At 40.0% G+C, this 26,331-nt stretch overlaps 1 protein-coding gene across 1 annotated transcript in view; it reads left to right on the top strand.

Moving 5' to 3' along the window:
• BPGM (bisphosphoglycerate mutase) overlaps positions 1–9,770 on the top strand; it is a 32,476-nt gene extending 22,706 nt beyond the window's left edge. Inside the window, exon 3 of the mRNA XM_009003029.5 lies at positions 8,502–9,770. Coding sequence (XP_009001277.1) covers positions 8,502–8,680 — 179 coding nt within the window. The 3' untranslated portion in view covers positions 8,681–9,770. The remainder of the gene's footprint in view (positions 1–8,501) is intronic.
• Positions 9,771–26,331: the final 16,561 nt, after the last annotated feature.

Genomic DNA, 26,331 nt, shown 5'->3' with positions numbered 1-26,331 from the left:
AGGGCCCACCTCCAACTGGTTCGGACACACTTCTCACAAAGCGCCATCATGAAAACATCTAACATAGACCTAAGTATCTGGAAGTGTTCTGTACTGTGGCGTTCCAGACAGGCGTGTGTTTCATTCTCTGTGGTTGGCATAGTCACTTCCTGTTTGTTTCCTGCTGGCCTGCATCGAAGGAAAACCCAGGTACCAAACTGAAACACTGGATGTAGTCTGCATCTTGCCAGAGGAAATGGATTGTTTAGTCTGGGTTCAAGCACAGGACGAGGCAGTTCCAAGTTTGGAGTAAGAGTGACGCACAAGACACTCATGCAAGACAGACTTGATCCCTGAAGACCTGTGTGCAGCTGCATACATAGCAAGGCACAGAAGTGGAGAGATAAAATTAGAGACTTAGAGAGGAAAGGTCAGCTGGGACTAGCTGTGGGGACGGGGACTGATGAGTTGGTCACCTTTGGCATTTTAGTGTGATATTTTCAGAAGCAGCCAATTCAGGCCTCTCTTCTGTGAGGCAAGTATTTGCCTGTTGGTGTGGTTAAGCTTTCGTTTATTATAATCGGTTTATAGAAACCTTTAATTTTTAAACATTATAGGCAATTTTACTATAAAATTAAACAGAATGGATTCTTTTCTCTGCCCTATTCTAAAATAGAGGCTGTTATTTTATCATCATGTTACAATATTCAAATCACCTTAGCCTATCTTTACATATATAGCATTCAGATCTTAAAGAATTAAAGTTAAAAACAGGTGGATCATGTATAAAATTCTGAATCTCTTGTTTCAGCTCTTATTGGCCATAAAGAAATATGGAACTCTTATCCCAGATTGTTTGTTGGTGAGGTTTGAATCGTGACTTACTTGACCAGGAGAGGGAAGAGGGGAATGAATGGGTGGCACCTCATTTAATGAATGACTTGATTGGAGTTATTTCCCTTTCTTTTTCTAATTCCAAAGAGTATGCACTACAGAATTGGGGTTTCTTCTTTCCTTCTTGTCCTGTAGCAAATCTTTCTGTCTCTCTGACCATCTCTTCTTGTTTCCTGAAATTCAAAGATTTTGAACAAACATTTTGGAGAAAATCAAAGAACATATAAAAGCCATTTAATTTGAATTGGTTATTTTACTGGCATTAGATATAAACAGCTTTTTGTTCAAGGCTAAGATTCTTTTAATTCTCCTTTTTTTTTCTTGGTAAGGTCATAGGGGAGCACACTCTTTAATGAAGGCTTCAGCAGTAATGGACTAGATTTAATTTGAAAGCCCAGAGAGTTAGAATTTATTCCATTCAGGTATGTGCCTAGGGTTCACTAAATCAGGTTCTGTTCTTGAACAAGGGTGTAGCACCTATATGTGAGTGAGACACAAAAGCTCCTTTTGTGGAGTTTTTAATCTCTTTCTGAAATTTGGTCTATACTGTATCTCTAACAAAGTCCTTAGGGTGCTTCCAGGTATAGATTTTAAATTAACATTTTGTTCCTTTTTTAAAACAAATAGAGATGGGGTCTAACTACCAAAGTGTTGGAATTACAGGTATGAGTCACCACACCCAGCTTAACATTTTATTCCTTGTAGCCGTTAGTTATATGTAAAAAGTAGATTCACATAGCAAATACAGTTGTAATTCTCACTTAGTGGATCATATTACTCAATAATTTCTGAAACGAAATCATAATAGTTTTGCTTACAGTTGAGCAAACATTGACTAAATCTTGCAGTGATTAAGGCACTATGTTCTAACAGCATGGGTAATACAAGAATGGATAAAACATTGTATCTGTTCTCCAGGGATTTATAATCCTGGTGGGAGAAGTGAGCATTGGCACAAGCACCTCTAGTAGGAGGTGCTTTAGTAGATGTACAGTGTACGTAACAGTTTGTCTTTGGTTCTTGTCCCTGCTATGGCGACTTAGAGGAGGGGGTTTGCAGGTGCAAATGTGACTTTCCGAAGTTAGTCCTCTATGCAGAAAATAAAGTTATTTGACTTTCTCCCCAATTTTGGCCTTGAGTTACTTCCTGGACTTATTACCCCAAACTTTCATTATTTCTTACTTAAAATATCCCATTTTTTAAATTGACTGCAGTTAGCTCCTAGGTGCTCCTACATCAAGATTTGAGACTTAAAAGCAATGGTGGACTTTTAAAGTCAAGGGTCAGCTGTAAAGGGAAACACCACTGGTTTCTCACTCTGCACCTGCTCCTCTCCACACAACTGTAAAATGCAGTGCATTGTCCATCGAAGAATTCAGTAAATGTTTGTTGAACTGTAAGTAACACTATTATGGTTTGGCTGCTAGGGTCCAGAAATTATTTAGTAATGTGGTCCACTAAGTAATTACAACTGCATTAAACTTCACCCCACTGTGGAGAGGGGTAGGTACAGGGTGAGAACTGAGTGCTGTTTCCTTTTACAGCTGACCCTGGAACAATATGGATTTGAACTGCATAGGTCCACTTACACATGGATTTTTTTTTTCCAACAAAACTTGGATCAAAAATACTATACTTGCTAGATGTGAAATCTGTGTATATGTAGGGCTGACTTCCAGACTTGAATGTGAGTGGATTTTGGTACATGTGGGGTCCTGGAACCAATCCCCAACTTATAATAAGGGGACAACTATAGAATTGTAGAAAAATCCTGAGCCAGTTATCAAGGGATGTGATATCTAGGAACTCATTTTAACTCTCCTATAAAGTTCCAGGGAATGAGTTTGTAATAGGATATTCTATAATATAGTACTAATTCAGTTTGGTTTGATACAGTTCAGTGCGTTGTTCTAGCCCTTGGAGCTCTGCCCGTGTAACTTTATTGGATGATGAATGTAGTATATGCCAAAATTGAGTCATGAGTAATGGCTTCACTGTGGTTTTTCCTAATTTGCTGTTTTAAAATTTTAGTCATTTTAGTCTCATTGACTGATTATTAACCAGTCTAAGTATTTTAAGTATTTGTAAGTAATTAGTCTGCTGTGTGAATGGCTCAAGTAGTCATTAAAGTGGAATGTTGACTTTATTTATTGGAAGCATTTCTATTTTCGTTGAACTCTCCTTCCTTTGTAGTTGAAATATTATAGTTTCAGTGGCCTTGGTTTAGTTGGCTCTTTAATTTGGTTCTACACAAAAGGGACCAAGTTTGAGAGTGCTGCTATTAAAGAGAGGACTTGTTGGATCTGGTTAGATCTGAGGCCATGGTCACACAAGTGAATCCCATGTGTGCCCTAGCCCCTTGCTGAAGACCCAGAACTCGTTTCTAAAGTCATAGACAGCAATCCCTAAACACGGCCCATCGTGATCGCACTGTGTTAGCTGGGATCAGACAAACTTGTTCGTTCCCTTTATCAGTCTCGGGAACACTGGGTGCATCAGCAGATGTCCAGTTAGTACCCAGCCTCTCACAAGGGCAGAGCATTCATAAAAACATTCTTTTCTCTCCTCCTTGGTAGTGGTGGAAATAACCATAGATAAGTCACGTGATGAAGGTTTAAATCCTGGGGATTTGGTAGTTATTTTTTTTTAAAGGGGGTCAATTTTTATTGCCTTAATAGTTCTGTGACTAGAGAAGATTTATTTAACCTCTCTAGATCTGTTTATTATTATTATCTTTTGAGGAAGAATCTTGGTCTGTTGCCCAGGCTGGAGTGCAGTGGCGCAATCTTGGCTCACTGCAACCTCTGCCTCCCAGGATCAAGGAATTCTGCCTCAGCCTCCTGAGTAGCTGGAATTACAGGCGTGCACCACCACTCACAGCTAATTTTTGTATTTTTAGAGGAGACGGTGTTTTGCCATGTTGACCAAGCTAGTTTTGAACTCCTGACTTCAGGTGATCCACCCACCTTGGCCTCCCATAGTGCTGGGATTAGAGGGTTAGCCACTGCGCCCAGCCCTGTTTACTATTTTTTCACATCTTTATTGAGTTATAATTCACATACCATGCAATTCGCTATTTAAAGTATACAGTTAAATGGCTTTTCATGTATTCACAAAGTTGTAACTCCATTACCACAATCAATATTAGAACATTTTTACTACCCCAAAAAGAAACCCAGCACCCCTTAGCTGTTACCACCTCCCCGTCCCTCCCCTATTCCAGCCAGCTCTGGGCAACCACTTACCTACTTTCTGTCACTGTAGATTTGCCTATTGTGGATATTTCATATAAATGGACTCATGAAATAAGTGATCCTTTGTGACTGGCTTTTAAAATTTAGCATCATGCTTTCAAGGATCATCCAAGAACCTTGTTGTGGTTTGCATCAATACTTCATTTTTATTGCCAAATAATATTCCATTGTATGGATATACCACATTTAATTTATCTTTTCATTGGTTGATGGACATTTGTGTTGTGTTCACTCTTTGGCTATTATAAATAGTGCTGCTATGAAGGTTTGTGTACAAGTTTTGTATAGACTCATGTTTCATTTCTCTTGGGTATATGCTTAGGAGTGGAATTGCTGGGTCATATAGTAGATCTGTGTTTAACAAGAGGAATTGCCAGGCTGTTTTCCAAAGAGGTTATAGCCTTTTGCATACCTAATTTTACAATGTATTATTATTCCAGTTTCTCCATATCCTTACTCACACTTGTTTATAATCTGACTTTTTATTATTGCCATCCTAGTGGGTACAAAGTAGTATCTCATTGTGGTTTTTATTTGCATTTCCTTGATAGCTAATAATATTAAGCCTATTTTTATGTGCTTATTGACGGTTTGTATATCTTTGGAGAAATGTCTGTTCAAACCTTTTGCCCATTTTTGAGTTCAGTAATTTGTCTTTTTATTATTGGAGGCAGTTAGTTCTTATATATTCTAGATACATGTTCCTTATCAGATATATGATATGCAATTTTTTCTCCCATTCTCTGGGTTGCCTTTTTATGTTCTTAATAATAGTGTCCTTTGAAGCACAAACATTTTTAATTTTTATATACCCAGTATATATTTTTTTGTTGTTTATTGCTTATGCTTTTGGTGTCATATCTAAGAAACCATTAGCTTAAGGTCATGAAGACTTTACTCCTATGGTTTCTTTTACAATTTTGGCTCTTGAATCTAAGTCTTTGATTCATTTTGAGTTAATTTTTATATAAGGTATGAGTTAGGGGTCCAGCTTCATACTTTTGCATGTGGAAAGACAGTTATCCCAGTACGATTTGTTGAAAGATTATTCTTTCTGCATTTCATTGTCTTGTCACACTTGTTGGAAATCAGTTGATAACAAATATGAGGGTTTATTTTGGATTCTCAGTTCTATTTCATTGATCTATGCCTACCTTGATCACTACAGCTTTGTAGTAAGTTTTGAAATCAGAAACTATGAGTCCCTTGGTTTTGTTCTTCTTTTTCAAGATTGTTTTGGCTCTTCTGAGTACCTTAGATTTCAAAATGAACCTTAAGATCAGTTTGTCAATTTATACAAAAAAGTCTGCTGAGATTTTTGATAGGATTGTATTGAATCTGTATGTTAATTTAGGGAATACATCTTAATAGTATTAGGTCTTCTAATCCATAAGTACATATTTAGGTTTTCTTTAATTTGAATACTATGTTGTAGTAGTCAGAGTATAGTTTTGTACTTGTTGGGTTAAATTTATTTTTAGCATTTTATTCTTTTTGATGTTATTATAAATAGAAGTTTACTTAATTTTTCATGTTGCTTATTGCTACTGTATTAAAAAACCAATTTTCCTTTCTGTGTTGTTCTTGTATCCTGCAGCCTTGCTGAATGTATTAGTTCTAATAGGTTTTGGTGGGATCATACCATCTGAAAATAGAGTTTTACTTCTTCCTTTCCAATCTGGGTGCCTTTTATTTCATTGTCTTTCCTAGTTGCCCTGGCTAGAAGCTCAAATACGATGTTGAATAGAAGCAGAGTGTTCAGTCATTCTACAATAAAGTCCTAGGTTCGAGAACTTAAGATTATTAGTTGGTGACACTACGAAAGCACACATCTGTGAGTGGTGAATCTGAGATGCTGATAGATAGGTACACTCATAGATTCTACTTCTGTTAAACTTCAAACAGGATCACTTTTGTTATCTTTTAACAAATTAATTTTTACAGTGAAAATTTAGATTAATTGGAGAAATCTATAAAATCCATCTTTCTCTCCAATTTAGTGAGCAATATGCTTACAGACTCTGGAAACAGATAAAGCATGGTCCTTACACAGTAGATGAATGTAAACAGTGCTCAGTGTCCTCGTGCTCTTGTGCCTCTAAGGTGTCTCTGCTTTTCTTAATCATCGAGAATAAAATAAAGGAATGTTGGTGCCAGTAGAGACTATCCTCTCTCATTTTATGAATTAATTCATTGGAGGTAAAATCTTGGCCAAGGTCATTCACACATGTTCTTCCACAAAGTACTAGGAACATAAAGGGCCCTCAGTTACCAGTTAGTGAGTGAGTTAGGTTTAGAGACCTCCACAGCTTCCCCTGGATTTGGGAGTGGGCACTGTTGGATTGAAAGGGTCAGTGGTAACTTGGCTCCAAACCACAGCCCATTGACTTCCCTTCCTGCTCTTTCCAAGGGATGTATGTGGTGGCTGTTGTGCAGCTAGCTGACATTTCTGACCTAATGTAGCCAGAGGGTGCTTAGAATCTAGGGTGGTCATCTCCCTGCTAAACAGCTAGAGGTCTGGTCTGAATGAATTTGTTCTCAGCAGCTGTAGTTTGTGATGGTAATCTTGTGTAAAGTTGCAGTGTGAGGGTGGGAGCCTGGCAGGCCGAAGGAGCATGTTAGTAGCCTTCCCTTTATATCTTTTACCTAGAAGGGAATTCCTAATAGAGAAAAAAGAGACACCTATTGAACTACCCTTCTTTCATGTATGTTCTCTTTTAAGCCACCCGTTTTATCCCACAACCCTTTAAAATGCTGGTAATAGAAGGGTGTGTGTTTCTTTTTTTTCTTTTTTAATTGACAGGAGAATTGGAGGTCCAGAGAAGTTACTTCCCTAAAATTGCATAGTACGTTGAAGGGGGACTGACGGGGGAGGTGATGGGACAGTACACTTACTTGGAAGAGACACTGTCTTCCAAGTTAAGATCCTTTCCATTTCTCGTAGCTGTTTGAGTATGGATAGTTTGCCTATAAAAGTTATTAGGTAGATCTTCTGGGCCTTAAAGTGAAATTCTAATAAAGAGCCACCCATCAATAAGGATCAGGTGCCACGATTCTGTGAGTCTTTGGCTGGTGCTCACAGTTAGGACCAATGGCTAATTAAAATGGAAAGCTGCATTGATTACTAACTGGTAACAACTTATTCTGCTGCCATCAAGACAAACCCTTGGACTGCCCTGAACTTGTTCCACCTAGGTCCCTTCTGTTAATATAGAACAGGAAGCATATGAATTAGAATTAGAATTTAGAAGACTATGTAATTAATAAAGGAGTGTTTTTAAAGTAAACAGTTTGAATACTTTCAGTTGTCTTTTAGTTTGTTGCACTTCATGTCTTTCCTCATACCTTCCCTTTGCCCACTTTGAACTCAGAGAAACTTGAGAGGAGTTACATTATACAGTAGTTACAGAGCCCTAGGTTGAATCCAGGCTCTGCCATTTACTATCTGTATGATAATTGTTTACTTAACCTCTCTGTGCCAGAACTTGTTACGTGGAGAAATAATATGTTGTCATAGGATTGCAATGATAATTAAATGAGTTAATACATGCAAAATGCTTAAAAGAATACCTGGCATGAAATATGTACTCAGGACATGTTAGCTGTTTACTGCTAAAAGTGCTTGTAATAAAAACTATTATGACTACCACTGCTACTATGACAGCTGCATCTCTTCTGTCAAAGTTGAATTACCTGTAGTTCATTTGTATTTTAAAGGTGGCTTACATGTTACATAAACCTTCCTTTTTTAGCAGCTGGAATGTTAAGGGACCATAGGAGAATGAGCCCTGTTTACAAGGCATGCTGTAAAATTCCATCCTGATTTCCCTTGACTGTGCTTTCTGAGCACCTAGAAAAGCATTCCTGCTGAACTGGATCTAGCTCAGGGTATTGCAAGCTCACTTAGTGTGGGAAAACCAAACATATTCTAATAAAACGAACTAGATTTAGAGATTAGTGAAAAGTCCTAATTTTAGTACCAGACTGGGTACAACACATAAAAGGAAAAACACAGAAAATGCTTCTGGTTCCCTTTCTGATTTTTCAAGATTATCTGATTCCTTGGAAAACTAGTAACAAAAATGTGGGCATACAGAAAATAATTTTCCTTCCTTTCAGATTTAGATAGGAAACAGGAAGAGATTGTCCCAAAAGGTATCTACTATCCTGATTTAGCACTTGCTGTGACTCTCTAAGCCTTTTTTCTTGTAATTTCTGGAAAGTTCTTGGCTTTCAGGAATTATAGCTGTAATCCCTCAGTATCTGCATGTTTCAGGCACACAGTTAAATCGTATTAAAGTGCGGTTACATAATTAAACAGAACTTCCTCCTGAGTTGTCTGTAACACCTGTCTCTTCCTCTCCTGATCAACAGGTATCTCAGACGAAGACATCATCAACATTACTCTTCCTACTGGAGTCCCCATTCTTCTGGAATTGGATGAAAACCTGCGTGCTGTTGGGCCTCATCAGTTCCTGGGTGACCAAGAGGCCATCCAAGCAGCCATTAAGAAAGTAGAAGATCAAGGAAAAGTGAAGAAAGCTAAACAATAGTCTTTCCTAACTGTTGGCTAAGAAGAAATGCAAAAGAAGTGGCATGCAGTGTGTTATGGGTGCTGAACTCTCTCTTTCCTTGATTTTCCAGAGCTAGGCTGTGAAGTAGAGTTTGTATAGGTAACTTATTTTGGCCCAGATAAGGCTTCAGGATGCCTGAGTGCTTATGTCATAAGCCTATGAGTTAGCTTTCCTGCTAGCCCCCTAGTTAGTCACCAAACTAGTAACTAGTGGGGTTTAATGAAGGTCATAAGTTTCTGAGATGGGAGAGTAAAAAGTAGAGACGATAAAGTTAAAGGTATTTATCATTCAAGAAATCATTACTGAATCACCATTGACACTATTCCAATCAGTAGTTTACTTTTATATTTAATAAGTTTTTCTGGGATGATAGTAAGGGATTTTAGATAATATACCATGTGTCTTTATTACTAGTCTTTTCTTATAGGAAAAGACCGATAATGAGGGCCAGAGGCCCGTTAAATGAGAAAGTCACAGATATATTTCTCCAAGAAAGCCAGCAACCACCACCACCACCATGACGGAAATGACAACAAGGCCCTTTAACTTGTCTTCTAGTTTAGAGACATCCGTCATTTGACATTTAGTAGAATTCCTCTTTGGCCACAAGAATAAGCAGCAAGCTGGGTGCGGTGGCTTACGCCTGTAATCACAGCACTTCGGGAGGCTGAGGTGGGTGGATCATGAAGTCGGGAGATCAAGACCATCCTGGCCAACATGGTGAAACCCTGTCTCTAATAAAAATACAAAAATTAGCCGGGCGTGGTGGCATGCACCTGTAATCCTAGCTACTTGGGAGGCTGAGGCAGGAGAATCGCTCGAACCAGGGAGTCAGAGGTTGCAGTGAGCCGAGATTACACTGCTGCACTCCAGCCGGTAATAGAGTGAGACTCCATCTCAAAAAAAAAAAAAAAAAAAAAAAAAGAATAAGCAGTAGATAGACAACTATGGCTGTTGAGGCTCTCTTTTTGGCTTGTTTTAATTTTTTGAACTTTAATGTTTGGGTACCTATAATTAGTTTAAAAATAAAGTTCCTGACAATAAAGTGACTCAAAATGGCATCCTCAAAGTGTCTCCATGTGTTTGGCGATTTTTAGATAGGCCTCTAAACTAGTCTTTGACTCATATTTTCCTGCAACACACAAAGAATTGCACTTATTTCAACACAACAGACACTTATGATTTTCTGTATATTGAAGCATGAGGCAGGGAAGGTAACATATAATGAATGTAATTTTATTCACATGAGCAGAAGGAATGGTATACTGGAAATTGTGACATAAATTTGTTGTTCATTAACTAAGGGCAAAAGATTATGGTATGTAGCACAGAGCAGTCAGGGTAGGCCGGACACGATTGATTGCTTATCCGTCTTAATGATACTCTTCCATGCTTTGTTTTTAGATGCTGTGGGTAGGTAAGTCATCATTTCTTTAAGCTATTGACTCTGTTTCAAAGCAGGTCACATATGTTTCAATGATAAAGTCAGGTAAAACATCTGTAGCTGTAATATCTGTTACAGATGTTTATCATTTTTTCATGGTTTTTCATTGGTGGATTAGTTTATTTGTATCCACTTTATAGTACAATTGGCGTTTGAAGAATACGAATTTTAAAGTATTTTTGCTACCGCTTGTTCTCCATTTGATTATTAGTGCAAAATTTTTAGAGATTAGCCAAAGAAGACGGCTGAAAGGATGAGATGAACTGCTTTTCCTGCAGCTGGCCACATCTGTCATGCATAAGGACATGGAATGTGGGTGCTTTACATTTATTACCTACTACTGGTTTCTCTAGTGTAGCCCCTTCATTTTAGTGGTGTTGATTAACCAAGTAATACTCTAGAATTCAAATATCAGGGTCAAGAATGCAACTACCAGATCTTCCTAGAATTCCAAACCTATGGCTAGGCTGTAACCCACACCATTTTGAAATAGCATCATCTCTGAAACTGGCGTTTGAGTTTTCCAGCCCAAGGAGTGACCATGTCTTAGTGCACTTCGAGATCCTAGAGTTGGATTCTTCCATTGCCCTGCATCTAGGTATCTACTTGCCGGGAACCTTCTGGCAGCATCATGTGCTCTGCACACAAAAGCAACTTTCATATCCAGCCACTTTAGAATCTCTCAGGCATCCCGAGAAAGGGATGATTTTTGCTGATACAGTACTCTATGATACAATTTGGTCTTACTGTTTTTGAGATCTTGGCTGAAAAAATAGATGTGAACAGAAGGGATATTTTTTTTTTTAAATGTCACGTAAAATTAGTTAACTCCAGCTCTTCAACCTTAGAATTACCTATTGAACCTGTTTGCTTTGCAGTAACAGTTTATCCAAAATTTCTGGTTTAGGAATCTTGAAGGCTACCTATTCTCTATCCTAATCTTGGCGTCCTTCTGTTCTGAGAAGGAAATTAGGGATTTATTTTCTCCTAAAAAAAGGGATGACAATGACCAGCCCAGCCATGGTGGCTCATGCTTGTAATCCCAGCACTTTGGGAGGCTGAGGCAGGAGGATTGCTTGAGACAAGAAATTCGAAACCAGCCTGGTCAACATAGCAAAACTTGTCTCTACGAAAAAAAAAAAAACAAAAACAGATGACAGCCTATTTAGGAATTAGGTCCTTGAAGGGGACAGCCTGTCCTGCTGCCAGTTTAGGCTTTCCCTGGGGCCAGCCATGCATGTCTTCTCTGCCCAGGCTGAGATGATTATCCCATGTGGGTCAGTGTGGCAAGATAAAGACAATAGCAGCCTCAGCTGCTCCCAGAGTTTTAACTTTTAAAAAGCCTCTCAGACTAGTATTTTATCCCAATACACTGAGAATGGTTTTTCGAAAAGAGCAGCTCTGTATCAGAAGAGAAGATTTTGCATAGTCTACTACCAGTATGGGCACCAAATTAACCAATGTATCCTTGGTTAGAATATATTATGTCTAATGTATTTTTCCTTGTTAAGGTGTGCAAGGAAGATGACTGTGATGATCTATTTCCAAGCTCAATTAGACTCTTTTGCCCAACATTTGCAAGTTATTTCTCGTCCCAGATTGTGACCACTTTTATTAAAATGCAGTTCCCCATGTGTACGTTAATAACAGTGTTTATTTGTCTCCCGGCCTGGGAAGGCTCACCATGCCCTTTAGCTTTATGGAGTATGATGTTTCTGTTTTGGTTTTGGTGAGAGTGTGAGTCTGTTAGAGCCAATTTCTGTCTGATTGTAATTGACCACCTTGGTGGCAGAGAGCAAAAATCCTCCCCGGTCGTGTTGCACCACCCATCCGGTTCCCCAGGAAAGAAAGCGGTCAGAGATGAAGTACTCTTCGGCCACTGTCTACTGTGTAGCTGTAGTTATTTTCCCAGCACCTTACTGTTTTTGACAAAATCGAGTTGGGGGAAACAGGTTTACTAGACAGAAGATTCATCATGCCCCCAGTGTCATTTCAAATTTATTTTGATGCTTTCATAAGTAACAGGTAGGACTGTTCAAAGTTCACCTTCCCTGCCACCTGCAAAGCCTTTCACACGTTCTCATTCCCTCAGAAAGACTTCCACATTGCCTCAGCCTGGCAGATCCTGATCATGTTTCCCGGCTTTGTCTTTTGTATCACTGGGATCTGCAAGTTTGGGGCTCGCTAGCATAACGCCCTTTGCTGTTAAATCCTGCCTCACCTCATGGCGGATCTGGCGGTGGTCGATGCCATGCTATGCGGGAGCCCAGGGGTTTTCACACTGGACTATGAGGGGAATTTAAACTGCTGATCCCAAGGGAATAAACACCCAACACATAGAATACGTTAGCCATCCAATCTCTCTCTGATGACAAAATTATTTGGCAAAACTCAAGACGGAACTGAAGTCACTCTTTTTCCACTGTTGATGTTTTGTTTCCTGGAGGGTTATCTAGCTGCAGAGTCTAGCCTTTAAGACCCTGGGACCTAAAGTTGTCCCCCAGATTTATTGTAGGTTGCTTTGGCAAGTTTTTAAAGGTAAGCTAAAGTGTTGTCACCACTTCCTAGGTACACATAGAGAACCACATCTCACTTGCCTTTTATTTAAGTCGAGGCTGGCCATGTAAGCTTATTGCACTTACCCTGATTTGACAGGGATACATTTTTAAGGTATTATACATATTGTAAACATTCATAAAAGTAGAGAGTATAAATAGCACAAAGAACACTCCTATGCCCCTCACCCAACTACCAGATCTTTAACTTATGACTGCCGTTAGATATCTTCTCAGTCTTCCCTCACACCTGCCCCACTGGATTATTTTGAAATCCATGACAAATGTCAAACAGGATAGATTTTGGAAAGGAAAACAGCATAGATAGTCTTCGATTCATTAAAATGAAAGTTATCAGTAATCTGTTCTGAGCTTTGACCTTTTTGGTACTCTAGAGAAACAGCAGCCATTGCAAAGCTGTTCAATTTGAATTTTGACTTGTATATAATCTGTATTATCCCTAGTCGCTGTTTAGAAGCCTGTTAGCTTGCTATGTGTAACTTTTGTAAGACGACGTGGGAAAATTTGGTACCTATGATGTTAAATTCAAGTGCGTTGCTGAAACTATTTTTAATACGTAATTCTGAAACAATTCTGTAGCATTAAAAATGAGTAACTGTATTGATGTTATTGTAAGTGAGATTACTCACTATGGGAGAAGACAGATACAGAATGGAGGAAGGCAAAGAAGGACCCTGTGGTATTGGTTCTGAATGGGAGGTGTTTGTATGAATGTGTGTGTGTATTTTCCACTCTCTTTCCCCCAAGCCCTCCCCACTAACTCTGGCTCTGTCCTCTGAAGGGGCCTAGAAACCATAACCCAGAAACAACAAGCACACCAGATTCCTTCAATCTTGGTTCCTAAACACTATTCCACAGAAGCAGTGATGTTTGGGGAAATGCCTGCTTCCAGGTTTGAGACAGATGAAATGTGAGGTGAACTTTGAGCACTTTTGTCTTTTCGAACTCATCAAGATGTTACAAGACTGATGGACACAGACATTTGCTTGAAGGACCAAATTTAGGACAATTTGAAATTAAAAAAGAATGATAGTAATGAATTATAGAACATTGAATTTAAAAAAATAGCGCCTAAGACCATAAAGGTATTTTTTTTAAAGGTGGGGAGAGAAAAAGAAGACAAAAATACATAATCTTTACAGAAGATTGCCAGCTTCCATTGTTAATAATGGATCCAAGCAAGGACTATTAGTAGATACTAAAACCACTGGGCTTTTAGAGAACTGAATGTTTGTATAGTCTAAAATCATAATAAACTTATTAATTATAAGGAAAAATGTATCTTCACAATGAAGAGATCCATTAGACACTATTGCAACCAAGTGATTAACCTTAAAATCAATAAATGGGACAAATAGATATTATATGATCTTATGCATGTCCTTGTGTAAATAAGTGGGAAGTACCTATCACTTACTTTTCTTCCCAAAAACTTTTTATCTAAATCTAATAGAAAGCAATAGGACACATTCAAAATACAAGATATCCTAAAAGACACCTGGCTTGCGCTTTTAAAAAATACCAAGGCTAAGAAATAAACATAAATATATGAAGGGACAGTTCCAGATTAAATGACACTACAGGGCCATGATAGTGAAATGTAATTCATGAACTTTAATTGGATCTTTAGCTTTTAAAAATTTTGGGGCACTTGAGAAAATTTAAATATGTGTCTATGTATTAGGTGATAAATATTAAATTTAATATTAATAATTCATTAAAAATGTAAATATAAATAATACTTTATCAATTATTAATATTAGATTTAATATTAATATTGAAATTTAATTTAATAATAAATATTAAATAATATTTATTACAAAGAACATTTTGGGGCACTTGGAAAAATTTGAATATGTGTCTATGTATTAGGTGACAAATATTAAATTTAATATTAATAAATTTTTAATTTAATATTAGTAAATATTAAATAATAAATATTTATTACAAAACATTTTGGGGCACTTAGGAAAATTTAAATATGTGTCTACGTATTAGGCGATAATAAATATTAAATTTATTGGGTATAGCAATGGTATGGTGCCTTGTTCTTAGGAAATAGCCACTGAAGAATTTAAGGGCAAGTGTCCTGATGTCACTAAGTCATTTGTAAATGGCTCAGCCAACACAATGTTTCTGTATTTTTAGAGACAGAAAGCAAACACCAGTCATTGGTCACTTAATGACGGGACTTGTTCTGAGAAATGGATTCTTAGATGGTTTCGTCATCACGTGAACATCACAGTATACTTACACAAACACACAAAAAATACGGTATAGCCTATTGCTTCTAGGCTAAAGACTTGTGCAGCATGTTACTGTCCTGAATACTGTAGGCAACTGTAACACAATGGTAAGTATTTGTGTGTCCAAACATCTCTAAACATAAAGGTACAGTAAAAATACATTATAAAAGATTAAAAAGTGGCACATTCGTATAGGGCACTTACCATGAATAGAACTTGTGAGAGTTGATATGGGTGAGTCAGTGAGTGAATGTGAAGGCTTAGGACACTACTGTACATTACAGTAGATTTATAAACACCATACACTTCGTCTACACTAAATTTATAAAAAAATTTCTTTCTTCAATAATAAACCTAGCTTACTGTAACTTTTCGAACCTTTTAAATATTTAAAACCTTTTGACTTGTAGTAACACGGTAAAACAGAAACCTTATTTAAGTGTATGACAATATTTTCTTTATATCTTTATGAACTTCTTTCTTTTTTTTTTTTTTTTTCCTTGAGACAGAGTTTCACACTTTCTCCCAGACTGGAGTGCAGTGGTGCGATCTTGGCTCACTGCAGCCTCTGCCTCCTGGATTCAAGTGACCCTCCTGCCTCAGCTCCCAAGTGGCTGGGATTGCAGGTTCCTACCACCATGCCTGGCTAATCTTTTGTATTTTTAGTAGAGATGGAGTTTCACCATGTTGGCCAAGCTGGTCTCAATCTCATGGACTCAAGTAATCCATCTGCCTCAGCCTCCCAAAGTGCTGGGATTACAGGTGTGAGCTACCAGGCCCAACTATAAGCTTCTTTCTATATTTACAATTTTTTATTTTTATTTTTTACCTTGTAAACTTTCTTGTTAAAAGCTAGGACACAAATACCACATTAGCCCAGGCTTACACAGGAGCAGGATGATCAATATCACTGTCTTCCACCTCCACATCTTGACCCACTGCAGAGTCTTCAGGGGCAACAATATGCATGGAGCCGTCATCTCCCGTGGTAACAATGCCTTCCTTTAGAATACTACCTGAAGGACTTGCCTGAGGCTGTCTTAAAGTTAACTAATTTTTTTTAATAAGTAGAAGGAGTATATTCTAAAACAAGAAAAAGTATAGTATAGTAAATACAAAAAGCACTATCAGTCATTTATTGTCATTTTTAGTTATGTACTGTACATAATTGTATGTGCTGTGCTTTTGTATGACTCGCAGTGCAATAGGTTTGTTTACACCAGCATCAGCACAAACACGTGAGTAATGACTCATGCTATGACCTTAGGATGGCTATAAGTCACTGGGCAACAGGAATTTTTCAGCTCCATTATGGTCTTTCGTCATACACTCAGTCCACTGCTGACCGAAACAGCACGTGACTGGGGCACATGACTGTATAGTAAATCTCGTAGTTGGTGAATTGAGGAAATGATTTGCAATGTTGTATTATTGTATTGTCATCTCAGCATTTCCGTAACTTTGAAATTTTAAAAAAGACTAGAAAAAATAAAGTGACAAGAAAGAAAAAAATAAAGTGACAAGATTAACAATGTCGTGTTTAGTATAGTCAGTAAAACATGTCTTGGTTTTTGACTCTTTATTTGTTAAGTAAGAGAAAGACTTCTTTTTTTTTCTTTTTTTGAGACAGGGTCTTGCCCTGTCACCCAGACTGGAGTGCTGGAGTGCAATGGCACTATCTCAGCTGACTGCAGCCTCCGCCTCCCCAGGTTCGTGATTCTCGTGCCTCAGCCTCCCGAGTAGCTGGGATTACAGGCGTATGCTATCACACCCAGCTAATTTTTGTATTGTTATTAGAGACGGGGTTTCACCATGTTGACCAGGCTGATCTCAAACTCCTGACCTCAAGTGATTCACCTGCCTTGGCCTCCCAAAGTACTGGGATTACAGGCATGAACCGCCGCATCCAGCCCAAGAGAAAGACTTCTTAAGTCTGTATTGTCTTGTCAAGAAACAAATTGTACACTCATTTTATTTCTATTATCTTTGAGCTACAGCTACGCATCAGACCAACAATGAGCTTGTGTGCTGAAACAACAAATCCGAAACACGATTATGATTGCCATCACCTTGCGGTTAACAAATAGCAATGGAATTACTTTCTCCTGATGCAGATCCTTCTAGTTTATTCTCCCTAGTACCTTTGGGTGATATCCTCTCTTGGTGCCAACATTTGGCTCCTAAACTCAATCTCTGGGCCTCCATTTCCTTGGATTTTAGCTCCTTATAGCAGCCACCTCCCAAGTGTCCCTTGTGCCACTCGGTTCACTGTCATGGTTCAGCTTGATTCCATGTGACACTAAAGCAGCTCTCATTTCTATTCTTCCACATACCCTTCCATCAAGACTGCTGAAGGTCCATGGCCTGTCAGGCCTGCTTCTTGCTGCTCTCAACAGAGTCTAACGGACTCTGTTGGCATTAAAGATTTGCCCTCGAATCTAAAAAATGTCTAATTTTCATGAAGGAGCCCCCACCTTTTAAAGACAGCCTCATTTCCTGACCTGTACATCTAATTCTTTATGAAGCCAAGTTTTGAAAAACCTCCATGTAGTCCAGAATGGGATGGTAACATAAGCATATTTTCAAAGAGTCTATGCCCATTTTCTAGTTTGCAAAAAGCAGATGCCATCTGATAGCAAACTATAGCAGCACTTGGCTAAGATGTTAGAGGGCCACTTTCTCTCTCATGATGAAGCCACTCCAGCTGACGGAGTTATTTTGCTGCAGAGAGTTTACTCAAAAATTACTCGTGAACTTACCCCTAACCACACAGTATTGAAAAGGGAATGTTTGCCCAACCACACTGCCTTGCATCTGCCTGAGAGGAAACTTCACTGCATGTCATGTTGAATGGATGGGGAATCAGAAAGAGCTGGAGTTTGTATAGTCAGATTAATTGCATAAAATCTACTCTCAGTGGGAAGACTTTTTGGAGTAATTGAACCTAGACCCTGATGTATGTAACCTCTGAAGCAGATGGGGCAAAAGCCAACGCATAGCTCTGCACCACAATTGAGGCCATATAATCCAACCCGACACTCATTCTGTAGAATAGTCTGGAGTTCTCCAGATGGCCGCTGGCCATAGGTTAGCTAGTGAGTATTTTCATCTCTGAGGATGCATGCCAGGATCCTGGCATTGAATTGCCGGGAATGGTACTTGCAGCTGGAATTCCAGGTACTCTCCCAGGAGTCTTGGTATTTTATAATCTTTTTTTTTTTAATCTTTGTTTCTGTACATAGACACTGGGGGTCAGTATTTATTCATAAATGCCTCTGGATATTTACAACAAAAAATTGTTTCTAAAGAGGCTTAGAATTCCTCCCCTGGTCTGATTTCTTTCTCTGATTATTAACTATAGAGCTTACCCTATGTAACCATAAAATGTAAATATAAACATCATAGATCTCCATGTAGTAGAATCTGGAAAAGGGGCAGCAATTTTCGATCTAAAATATGAATGAATACCAAGTCCCTGTTTGTTTCTGGACACTCGTTTGGCAACATTGGCCCCACCAGTGCACCCAGGTGTCCAGCCAGCATCCTGACCACACCCTTGACTTTCCTTCTTCTGATGGTGATGAAGTCCTGTTGATTCTGTCACCTCCTACCTTGCAAATTCATCCCCTCTCCATCCCACTGCTCTGCCTTGAGTCAAGCCCCCATCTTTTCTCTTTCAACATTTCAGCAGTCTTGTAGCTGATCCCCTTGCCTCCACCTTTACTCTCCTCCAGTCCCCTCCAGTCCCCTCCAGACATCAGGGTGATTTTCTAAGGCTGTAGCCCACAGAGCCTCGTTCAGACCTTCAGAGGTCCAGGCCCCTCCTAGGCTCTGCCTTTGCATGGGCGGTCCCCTTGGCCTTGCCCTCTTTTCATTGCCTGCCTAATATTTGCTCATCTTTCAGGGCTCGTAATGGTCTCCTGTGGAGGCTTGTGATTGACTCTTGCTGGATCTGGCTTGCTCATTTGCCTGTTCGCTTCACTGGCAGGAGAACTGAATGGATTTAAGCCTGGGTGCCAGCCAAAATCATGCAAATTTAAACTCCAGAATTCCCCAGAATTATCCACCTGAGTGCTAAACTGCCCACTTTTTTAGATTTGTTCTTTAAAATATTTCTCACAGCTGGCATTTTTTTCTTCCTTTTTTTTGAGACTGAGTTTCACACGTGTCACCCAGGCTGGAATGCAATGGCACGATGTCAGCTCACTGCAACCTCCGCCTCCCGAGTTCAGCAATTTTCGACCTAAAATACAAATGAATACCAAGTCCCTGTTTGTTCGGTATTCATACCAAACAAGCGATTCTCCTGCCACAGCCTCCGAGTAGCGGGGGTTACAGACATGTGCCACCACACCCAGCTAATTTTTTGTTTTTTTAGTAGAGACAGGATTTCACCATGTTGGCCAGGCTGGTCTCAAACTCCTGATCTCAGGTGATGCACCTGCCTTGGCCTCCCAAAGTGCTGGGATTACAGGCGTGAACCACTGAACCCAGTCTATAATATTTCTCGTAGCTGGCATTTGGTCTGACCTGTCTGTGCTCTGCATCTGTCTTCCTACCATGCCAATGAATGGAAGCAGAGATGGAAACCCTGCCACTGCTGGACAGGAAGGCAAGTGAGGCCGAGTAGCCTGTCAGCTCCGAGCACTACTCCATAGGCAGCTGCTGTAATGGTATGGAAACAGGTTACTTATGGAGTTGCCACTTGTTTTTAACCTGTAATTATAGAGTTAAATATAACCATATAAATATCTTGAAAATGAGTAGGAAAGATTCCCTCATGTTCCCATCCTAAGAACTATTTTCTTTCTTTCTTTCTATATGAATGTTTCACATAGACATAGTCTTCACTTATATTCATATTTTATTCTTGTCTTTATCATAAGAATTTCTCCACGTTTTATAGGCTTCAGACAATTTTCCTCTATGGCTGAACACTGTTCCATCATTTGGATAGAACTTAAACGTTCCACAGGGAAAAAAAAATCAGGTGCTTTCAATGTTTTGCTGTATGTCTAAAGATTTAAAAGCTCAACAAAGTTAACAAACTGCTATATAAAATATGTTTTAAATACTTTTATGCCTTGAAAAATATACCTTAATAACAAAAAATATTTTAAAATATGTAAAGCCATTTTATATCACTAAAAGCCACCACACGTCATTAAGGATGGTAATGACAGTCTTCTCTGAAAAGGTTTCGTATATATCAAACTTTGAATAATTCTGTGTGTGTGTTTGTGTGTGTGTGTGTGTGTGTGTGTGCCTTTACATGCAGTCCAGAATGAAGAAATAACAAATGCAATAGCCCTGAGACAGAAGATGGTGTTTAGGCAGCAGATAACAGATAAGGTCAGTTTTGAAGGCCGAAATGACGTAGGATGGCATTTGCTTTCCTCCTTTTCTTAAACCGTCTGCTTTGATAGCTGGAGAGCTCAGAGCTTGTATATTAAAGCCTAACTGAATTATATAAATGCACACATAGGGATTGGGGAGGTAGGCAGAAGCCGCACTGAGCCATTCATTGTGGGCTGAACGGAAGATAGGAAAGGTCTTTTAAGCAGAAGAGTAGTCCAGAGTCCAAGCTCTTGTTGCCACTGAAGGCTGCAGCCATCTGAGCACGTAATCCCTCCAAGAAAACATCTCCGTCCCACTATTGTGTAACATAATCTCCATAAGAATTGCAATTCTTATCATATTTAAAAAGAGAGTAACAAGGAGACCAATATTTCTAAATGTACCACTTCTGAAAGCACTTAAATCTTGATCTTAAATTTAATCATTCAGCTACAATGAATTAACTCCCATGGGTCATTCTCTAACAGCAAATTAAGCCAGGTCTTGGATATTATTTAATCCTCACAATAATATTGGGAGCTGAACATTTTTGTTATATTCATCTTACAGAGGAGCCTCACAAAACCTCAGGAGTAAGACATGCTGGCAAAGCGAGTATATAGCTGCAGTGAGGTTCAAATCCAAGTTGATCTAACTCCAAAGCCCATGCTCTTGGCCACTGTTCCATGGTGTTTTTAGTTTGAAAAAAAAAAAAAGTTCTTAATTAAACTATCCATCCAAAATTGGTCAAAGAATAAAGTGGTTCAATGAAGCGACAGTGAGCAAGTTTCATTTTCATTCTCTTAAAAAGTAACATGGTGCCACACCAGTTCAACAGGACACTGAGTGGAGCTAGAGAGCTTAGATTTTTTTTAAAGCCTTCTTCCTTTCTTTCTTTCTTTTTCTTTCTTTCTTTCTTTCTTTCTTTCCTTCTTTCTTTCTTTCTTTCTCTCTCTCTTTCTTTCTCTTTCTTTCTTTCTCTTTCTCTCTTTCTCTCTCTCTCTCTCTCTTTCTCTCTTTCTTTCTTTCTTTTTTGAGACGGAGTTTCGCTCTTGTTACCCAGGCGGGAGTGCAATGGCGCGATCTCAGCTCACCGCAACCTCCGCCTCCTGGGTTCAGGCAATTCTCCTGCCTCAGCCTCCTGAGTAGCTGGGATTACAGGCACGTGCCACCATGCCAGCTAATTTTTTGTATTTTTAGTAGAGACGGGGTTTCACCATGTTGACCAGGATGGTCTTGATCTCTTGACCTCGTGATCCACCTGCCTCGGCCTCCCAAAAGGCTGGGAATACAGGCTTGAGCCACCATGCCCGGCCAGAGCTTAGATTTTTTTCAAGCAAAATTTCAGTGTGTGCTTTTGAAAGTGGGAGAAATAGGCATTTGCTTTCCTTCTTCTCTTAAACCGTCTGCTTTGATAGCGGGAGAGTTCAGAGCTTGTATATTAAAGCCTAACTGAATTATATAAACGCACACATAGGAATAGGAGAACAAAGCATTTTATTTGCAGAAAATAAAACAAAGCAAAAAATGATGTTTTCTTTAGCGTGGGATATTAAAAGCCACAGAGCTCCAGCCTTCAAAACCTATCACTGTCAGGGCCTTCTATTAAAAGCTGTAAAGACCAATCAAGCTAGTCTAAAGAGAAAAGGAATTTGTTAAAAGATACTGGGTGGCTCACAGACTCTTTGGGAAAGCCAGAGAGTTAAGCTTGGAAAGCCAGTGAGCTGAGAACAAGACTCAGCCCACATTGTGGGATGGTTCCAGCAAGGACTCAATGGCCCTGACGCTGGGCACGGACTCTGCCCTCCTGCTGGAACATCTGTTGCTGCTAGCCCACTTGGCAATGGTCTGAAAGATTGCAGAAGCGGCTACAAATCCTTGTCCTTCCCTGAATGCATCCATACTCCCTTATAGGGAACTTCGAATGTCCTCCCAGCTCATTCTGGGCTCAGCTGCTGGATCAACTTCTTTCCCTTTTTCTGTGTGTGAGTTCAAAGTCAATCCCAGTTGGACTGTGAGCACGGGCAGGAATGCTTTTCTTTTCTGCACTGAGAAATACCTACGGCTCCCACAGCTGCGGCTGCGGCTGCACACATAGGGCCTTTGTGTAGTCTGAATACTCCAGTTCCCACAAGCCTCCAGCTGCGATTCCCTTTTTACCACCCATCCCCATCTAAAGTTAAAGGATGAATCTCATTGCAAGGGACAATGGGTGTACAGGCTTGCTGAGAGAGCTGGCTCCCAAATCCATGAGATGAAGAGACTCATGGGCAATATGAGCCCATGGCGGCACTGCTGTTTTGACAAAGAATGCTGATCATGACTGCTTCCTTCTCTTTATTCTTCCTCGGAGTTCAACACTGGACTTGCCCAAGTACCATGCTGAGACCTGGACCTCAGAAACTCCAACACACACACCCTTTTCAGAAATCTGTAGTGTCATCATTTCTTGACCAAATGACTCCAACCGCAGAAAGGCACAAATTTTCCATTGGGATTTATTCTGCCACTCCCCTTTGATGGGCATACTTTTTCTCTCTTTCTTGCTTTTGAAACCCCACTCATTAGATGAAGTATAGGTTTTTCAAACTGATTTTAAAGCAAACTTGTTATTAACTAGACACATCGTGTCTTTCTGTCTTTCTAACTCCACTTTGTAGATTTGAGAATTGAGACACAAAACAGTCTATGGCTCAGAAAAGCTAAACTCAATTTTCATTTGGCCTACGGGCCCTAATCTGGGCTTTGAAGTCTAAGGATCTAGAGTTACCCACCCTCTCCCTACCCTCAGTCTGGTCAGACTCCAATGCATAAAGCCAGGAACCTCACTCCCCAAGCACTGGCAATCCAAGACTTCCCTTCTCTGGTTGCAGTTGAAGGCTAGTAAATTTGGAGCACAGCATGGAACTATTTCTAGGACAGGCAAATAATTTGTAATAATTAAGAAGTATGAAGTTAATAAAAAACAATTAACCCCATGGCAAGCTTGGCCATAAATTTTACTCCCAAAGTGAACGCATGATGCAGGTATGAGCCTTGATTTCAGATAAAGAAGAGAATGTGGAGCTATTATTAAATACAAAGTAGAACAACATAAAAAATGCCAGAAGATATAAAGAATGCAAGTGGGAGCCTGGGGGCAGAGGGAGGGAAGAACTAAGTGAAGGCGGGGGTGTATGTGAAGAATGAGGGGATGGGGAGACTGTCCTGGGGAGCTATGCCAGGCTGGCTGATGCTGAGTGGAAGGGACAGAGCCAGCTCCTCCCCCAAGAGACCTGAACCTGGACTTCTACAAGCACCATTGAGCCCCCTCAGCCTCCCCACCCCACCCCTCACTCTCCTCAGGGAGGAGTCACATGGTCCTCTCCTTATAAAGCAAGATTTAAAGAATTACTTCTCATTTCCTGGAACACTTGAGACCACAGGGGAGTTGGCAGAGGCTGGGGAAAGTTAAGATTTTTGGTAGAATGGGAAAGGGGCCAGTGGGGAGGGTGCCACCACGTCCCTTGTGTCTTTCCCTACCAGGCAGAGTCCTGGCAAGAGGTGTGGAGGGGCTGTTCAGACAGCCTGTCGTTGAAAAACCAACAAAGGATGCTTCAAGTTCTACTCCTAGGTCTGATGACTAGGAGGGGATTTCTGCCTTTAAAAGATCAAAACAGGATTTGCTCTTAAGCCACCTGAGGGGTACCTTGAATTAACACCTAACATGATCACCAGGTCTTCCCCAACTACTGAGAAAAAGCATCTTCCCTTGTTTCTGTCATGGATGTTCAAAATCCCTTTAATAAAAATTCTTTACTGAAATCATTAGAAATAAAATTTTAACAGCACATACCGCTAAGGAACAGAGCATTCTGAAGACATTTATTCACAGTGGAGAAGTAGTCAGTCAATGGAGGTTTAGGTAAAATTACTGGTGGCAGATTCTTCCTTGCTTTGACAGTGAAAAAAGGGCTAAAGAGGAGGAGGGACTGTCTTTTTGAAGAAAGATCTGGAAAACAAAGTTATTGACTAGCTGATGATGCCAAAGGCTGGCCTTGTTTGTTTTCAGTTGGGGAGGAGGGGAGAGAACAGTCAATGTGCAAGATGGGTGTGAAGGTATCTTGTCGCATTGGGCTGTTGGAGATACATAATATAACCTTGTGTATGCTTTTGTGGACATTTTGGTGCTTTCTTTTGTAATTTTTTTTTTTAAGTGTTACTGGAGCATCCTCTAGCATCGTTATTGAGATGTTTGTGTATAATGAGACAGTTGGCAGCACGGGTGAATGAAGTGCAAGGGGACTGGGCACGACGCACTCAAGGTTTGGATTCTACTCCAGGCTCTGCTACCAACTGGCTGAATGACCCACAGTCCATTATTTCATCTCTGAGACTTAATTCTCCAAAGTAGTGGCTCTAAATCAAGGTTTTTTTCTTTCTTAATCACAACACTTCCTTTGAAAGCAGAGCTGCCCAGTGGAAATGGAGATGGTGCCCCAGGACTCTGCCCATTCAGCTCCCCACATCCTCCCCCTGCCTGGGTGGTGGCTCAGCAGAACCTTGGGCTGATCTGAACTGCACTGGCTCAGATGATGTCTAAATCCCCCTCCAGGTCATCCAAGAGTAGCTGCAGTTGGAGGAGCATCAGTGACCACTTTGGGAAGCTGGAAGTCCTGTTTCAGCATGAGGCACAGATCCCATGAGCCTTATTCTTCTCTTGTGTTGCATGTGGCAGCCAGGGAGCTGATGCTGGCGGACTTTAGGTTCCCCCAGGGTGTGGATACTTTCTTTCTTAGCTACATGAGGTGCTAAAGACATGGAAGTTCTAGGATTTTTTATTAAGAATTCTTTGATTACAAATAGCTTCTATTCATTACATCTTCGACTAACAATCACATAACTTCCTGACTTCCAATTTGTCCCCTCCTTGCTCACCGAGGCTGCCTCTTGTTCTTTTCTATCTCTGCCATCCCACTGAAGCCTGAGAATAAATACTGTTTGACACTCTGTGTCACAGATGACTTAAATGATCAGAATAAACATGTCTTCTATATTATCTAAGTGGAGGTATGACCCTGCCACATCCTATTCCCATCAGATACAAGAGAGAACAAAGAGGAAACTGATCTTCTCCTACACCTGCTGTTAACTTGCTGAGTAGCCTTGGAGATATTTATGTCGAGCAACTTTTCAGTGTCGCTATGCCCCTTCTGTTGGCAACAAGCCTTTACTGAGCACTTACTTTTTGGGAAAGCAAATTATTAAGCATTAGATGGAATCAGAAGTGACATTAAAAAAGATGAGAAATAATGAAACTGGTTCTTTAAGCCTCCATGAAAATTAGAGTCAGGTCCAAAGCTAACCGCAAACAGAAAAGAAGCCCTAGAGACTCATAAGCACTGGATTGGCGTGAGAAAATTGCATTTGAGCAAAACTAGACCCTCAAAAAGATATATAGGGAATCAGAGAAGACAAAACTCAAAACAAGGCCAACCACTCGAGTGCTGTGGAGTCGACAGTAGGAGAGCTGAGGACCCAGACCAGGCATTACATCTCTCTCCGAGCAGAGGCAGCACTGAGCAAGGGGAAGAACTGGGCCAAGGGGCTGCGGACTGAGAGACCGCAGGGCTGGCACAGGTTCTGCACTCAACTTCCCAACAACAGGCTCTAAGATGAGGAGTAGCGCCTCATGGTTTCTGATCACCCCCTGGTTCTTACAGTCAATCATTCCCTCCTTCATCAGCCTTTTTGTTTAAAAAAAGGAAAATAAACTAAATGTCCTCAGAAGAGTCACAAAGCCACTCCACATCCTTCCCTTCATTCTCTGCATGCATTTTCATTTGTCCCCAGATCCTTCTGGCCATCTTCCACATCGATGGTTAGAAGTCATCAGTGCAGTCCCTGAAGGTGCAAAACCCTACCTAGAAACACTGTGTAATACTAACTAGCACTTGTGTGAAACTAATTCTGTGCAAGGCCTGCTTGAGGACTTTATACAAATTTGTGTATAAAGTAGGTAATAATATGATTCCCATTTTACAGATA

This window comes from Callithrix jacchus, chromosome 11 (assembly GCF_049354715.1).
Source record: "Callithrix jacchus isolate 240 chromosome 11, calJac240_pri, whole genome shotgun sequence".
In the NCBI taxonomy this organism is placed as follows: Eukaryota; Metazoa; Chordata; class Mammalia; order Primates; family Cebidae; genus Callithrix; species Callithrix jacchus.
The sequence above is the reverse complement of the archived record's forward strand: the minus strand, read 5'-3'. Positions and strand labels throughout refer to the sequence as shown.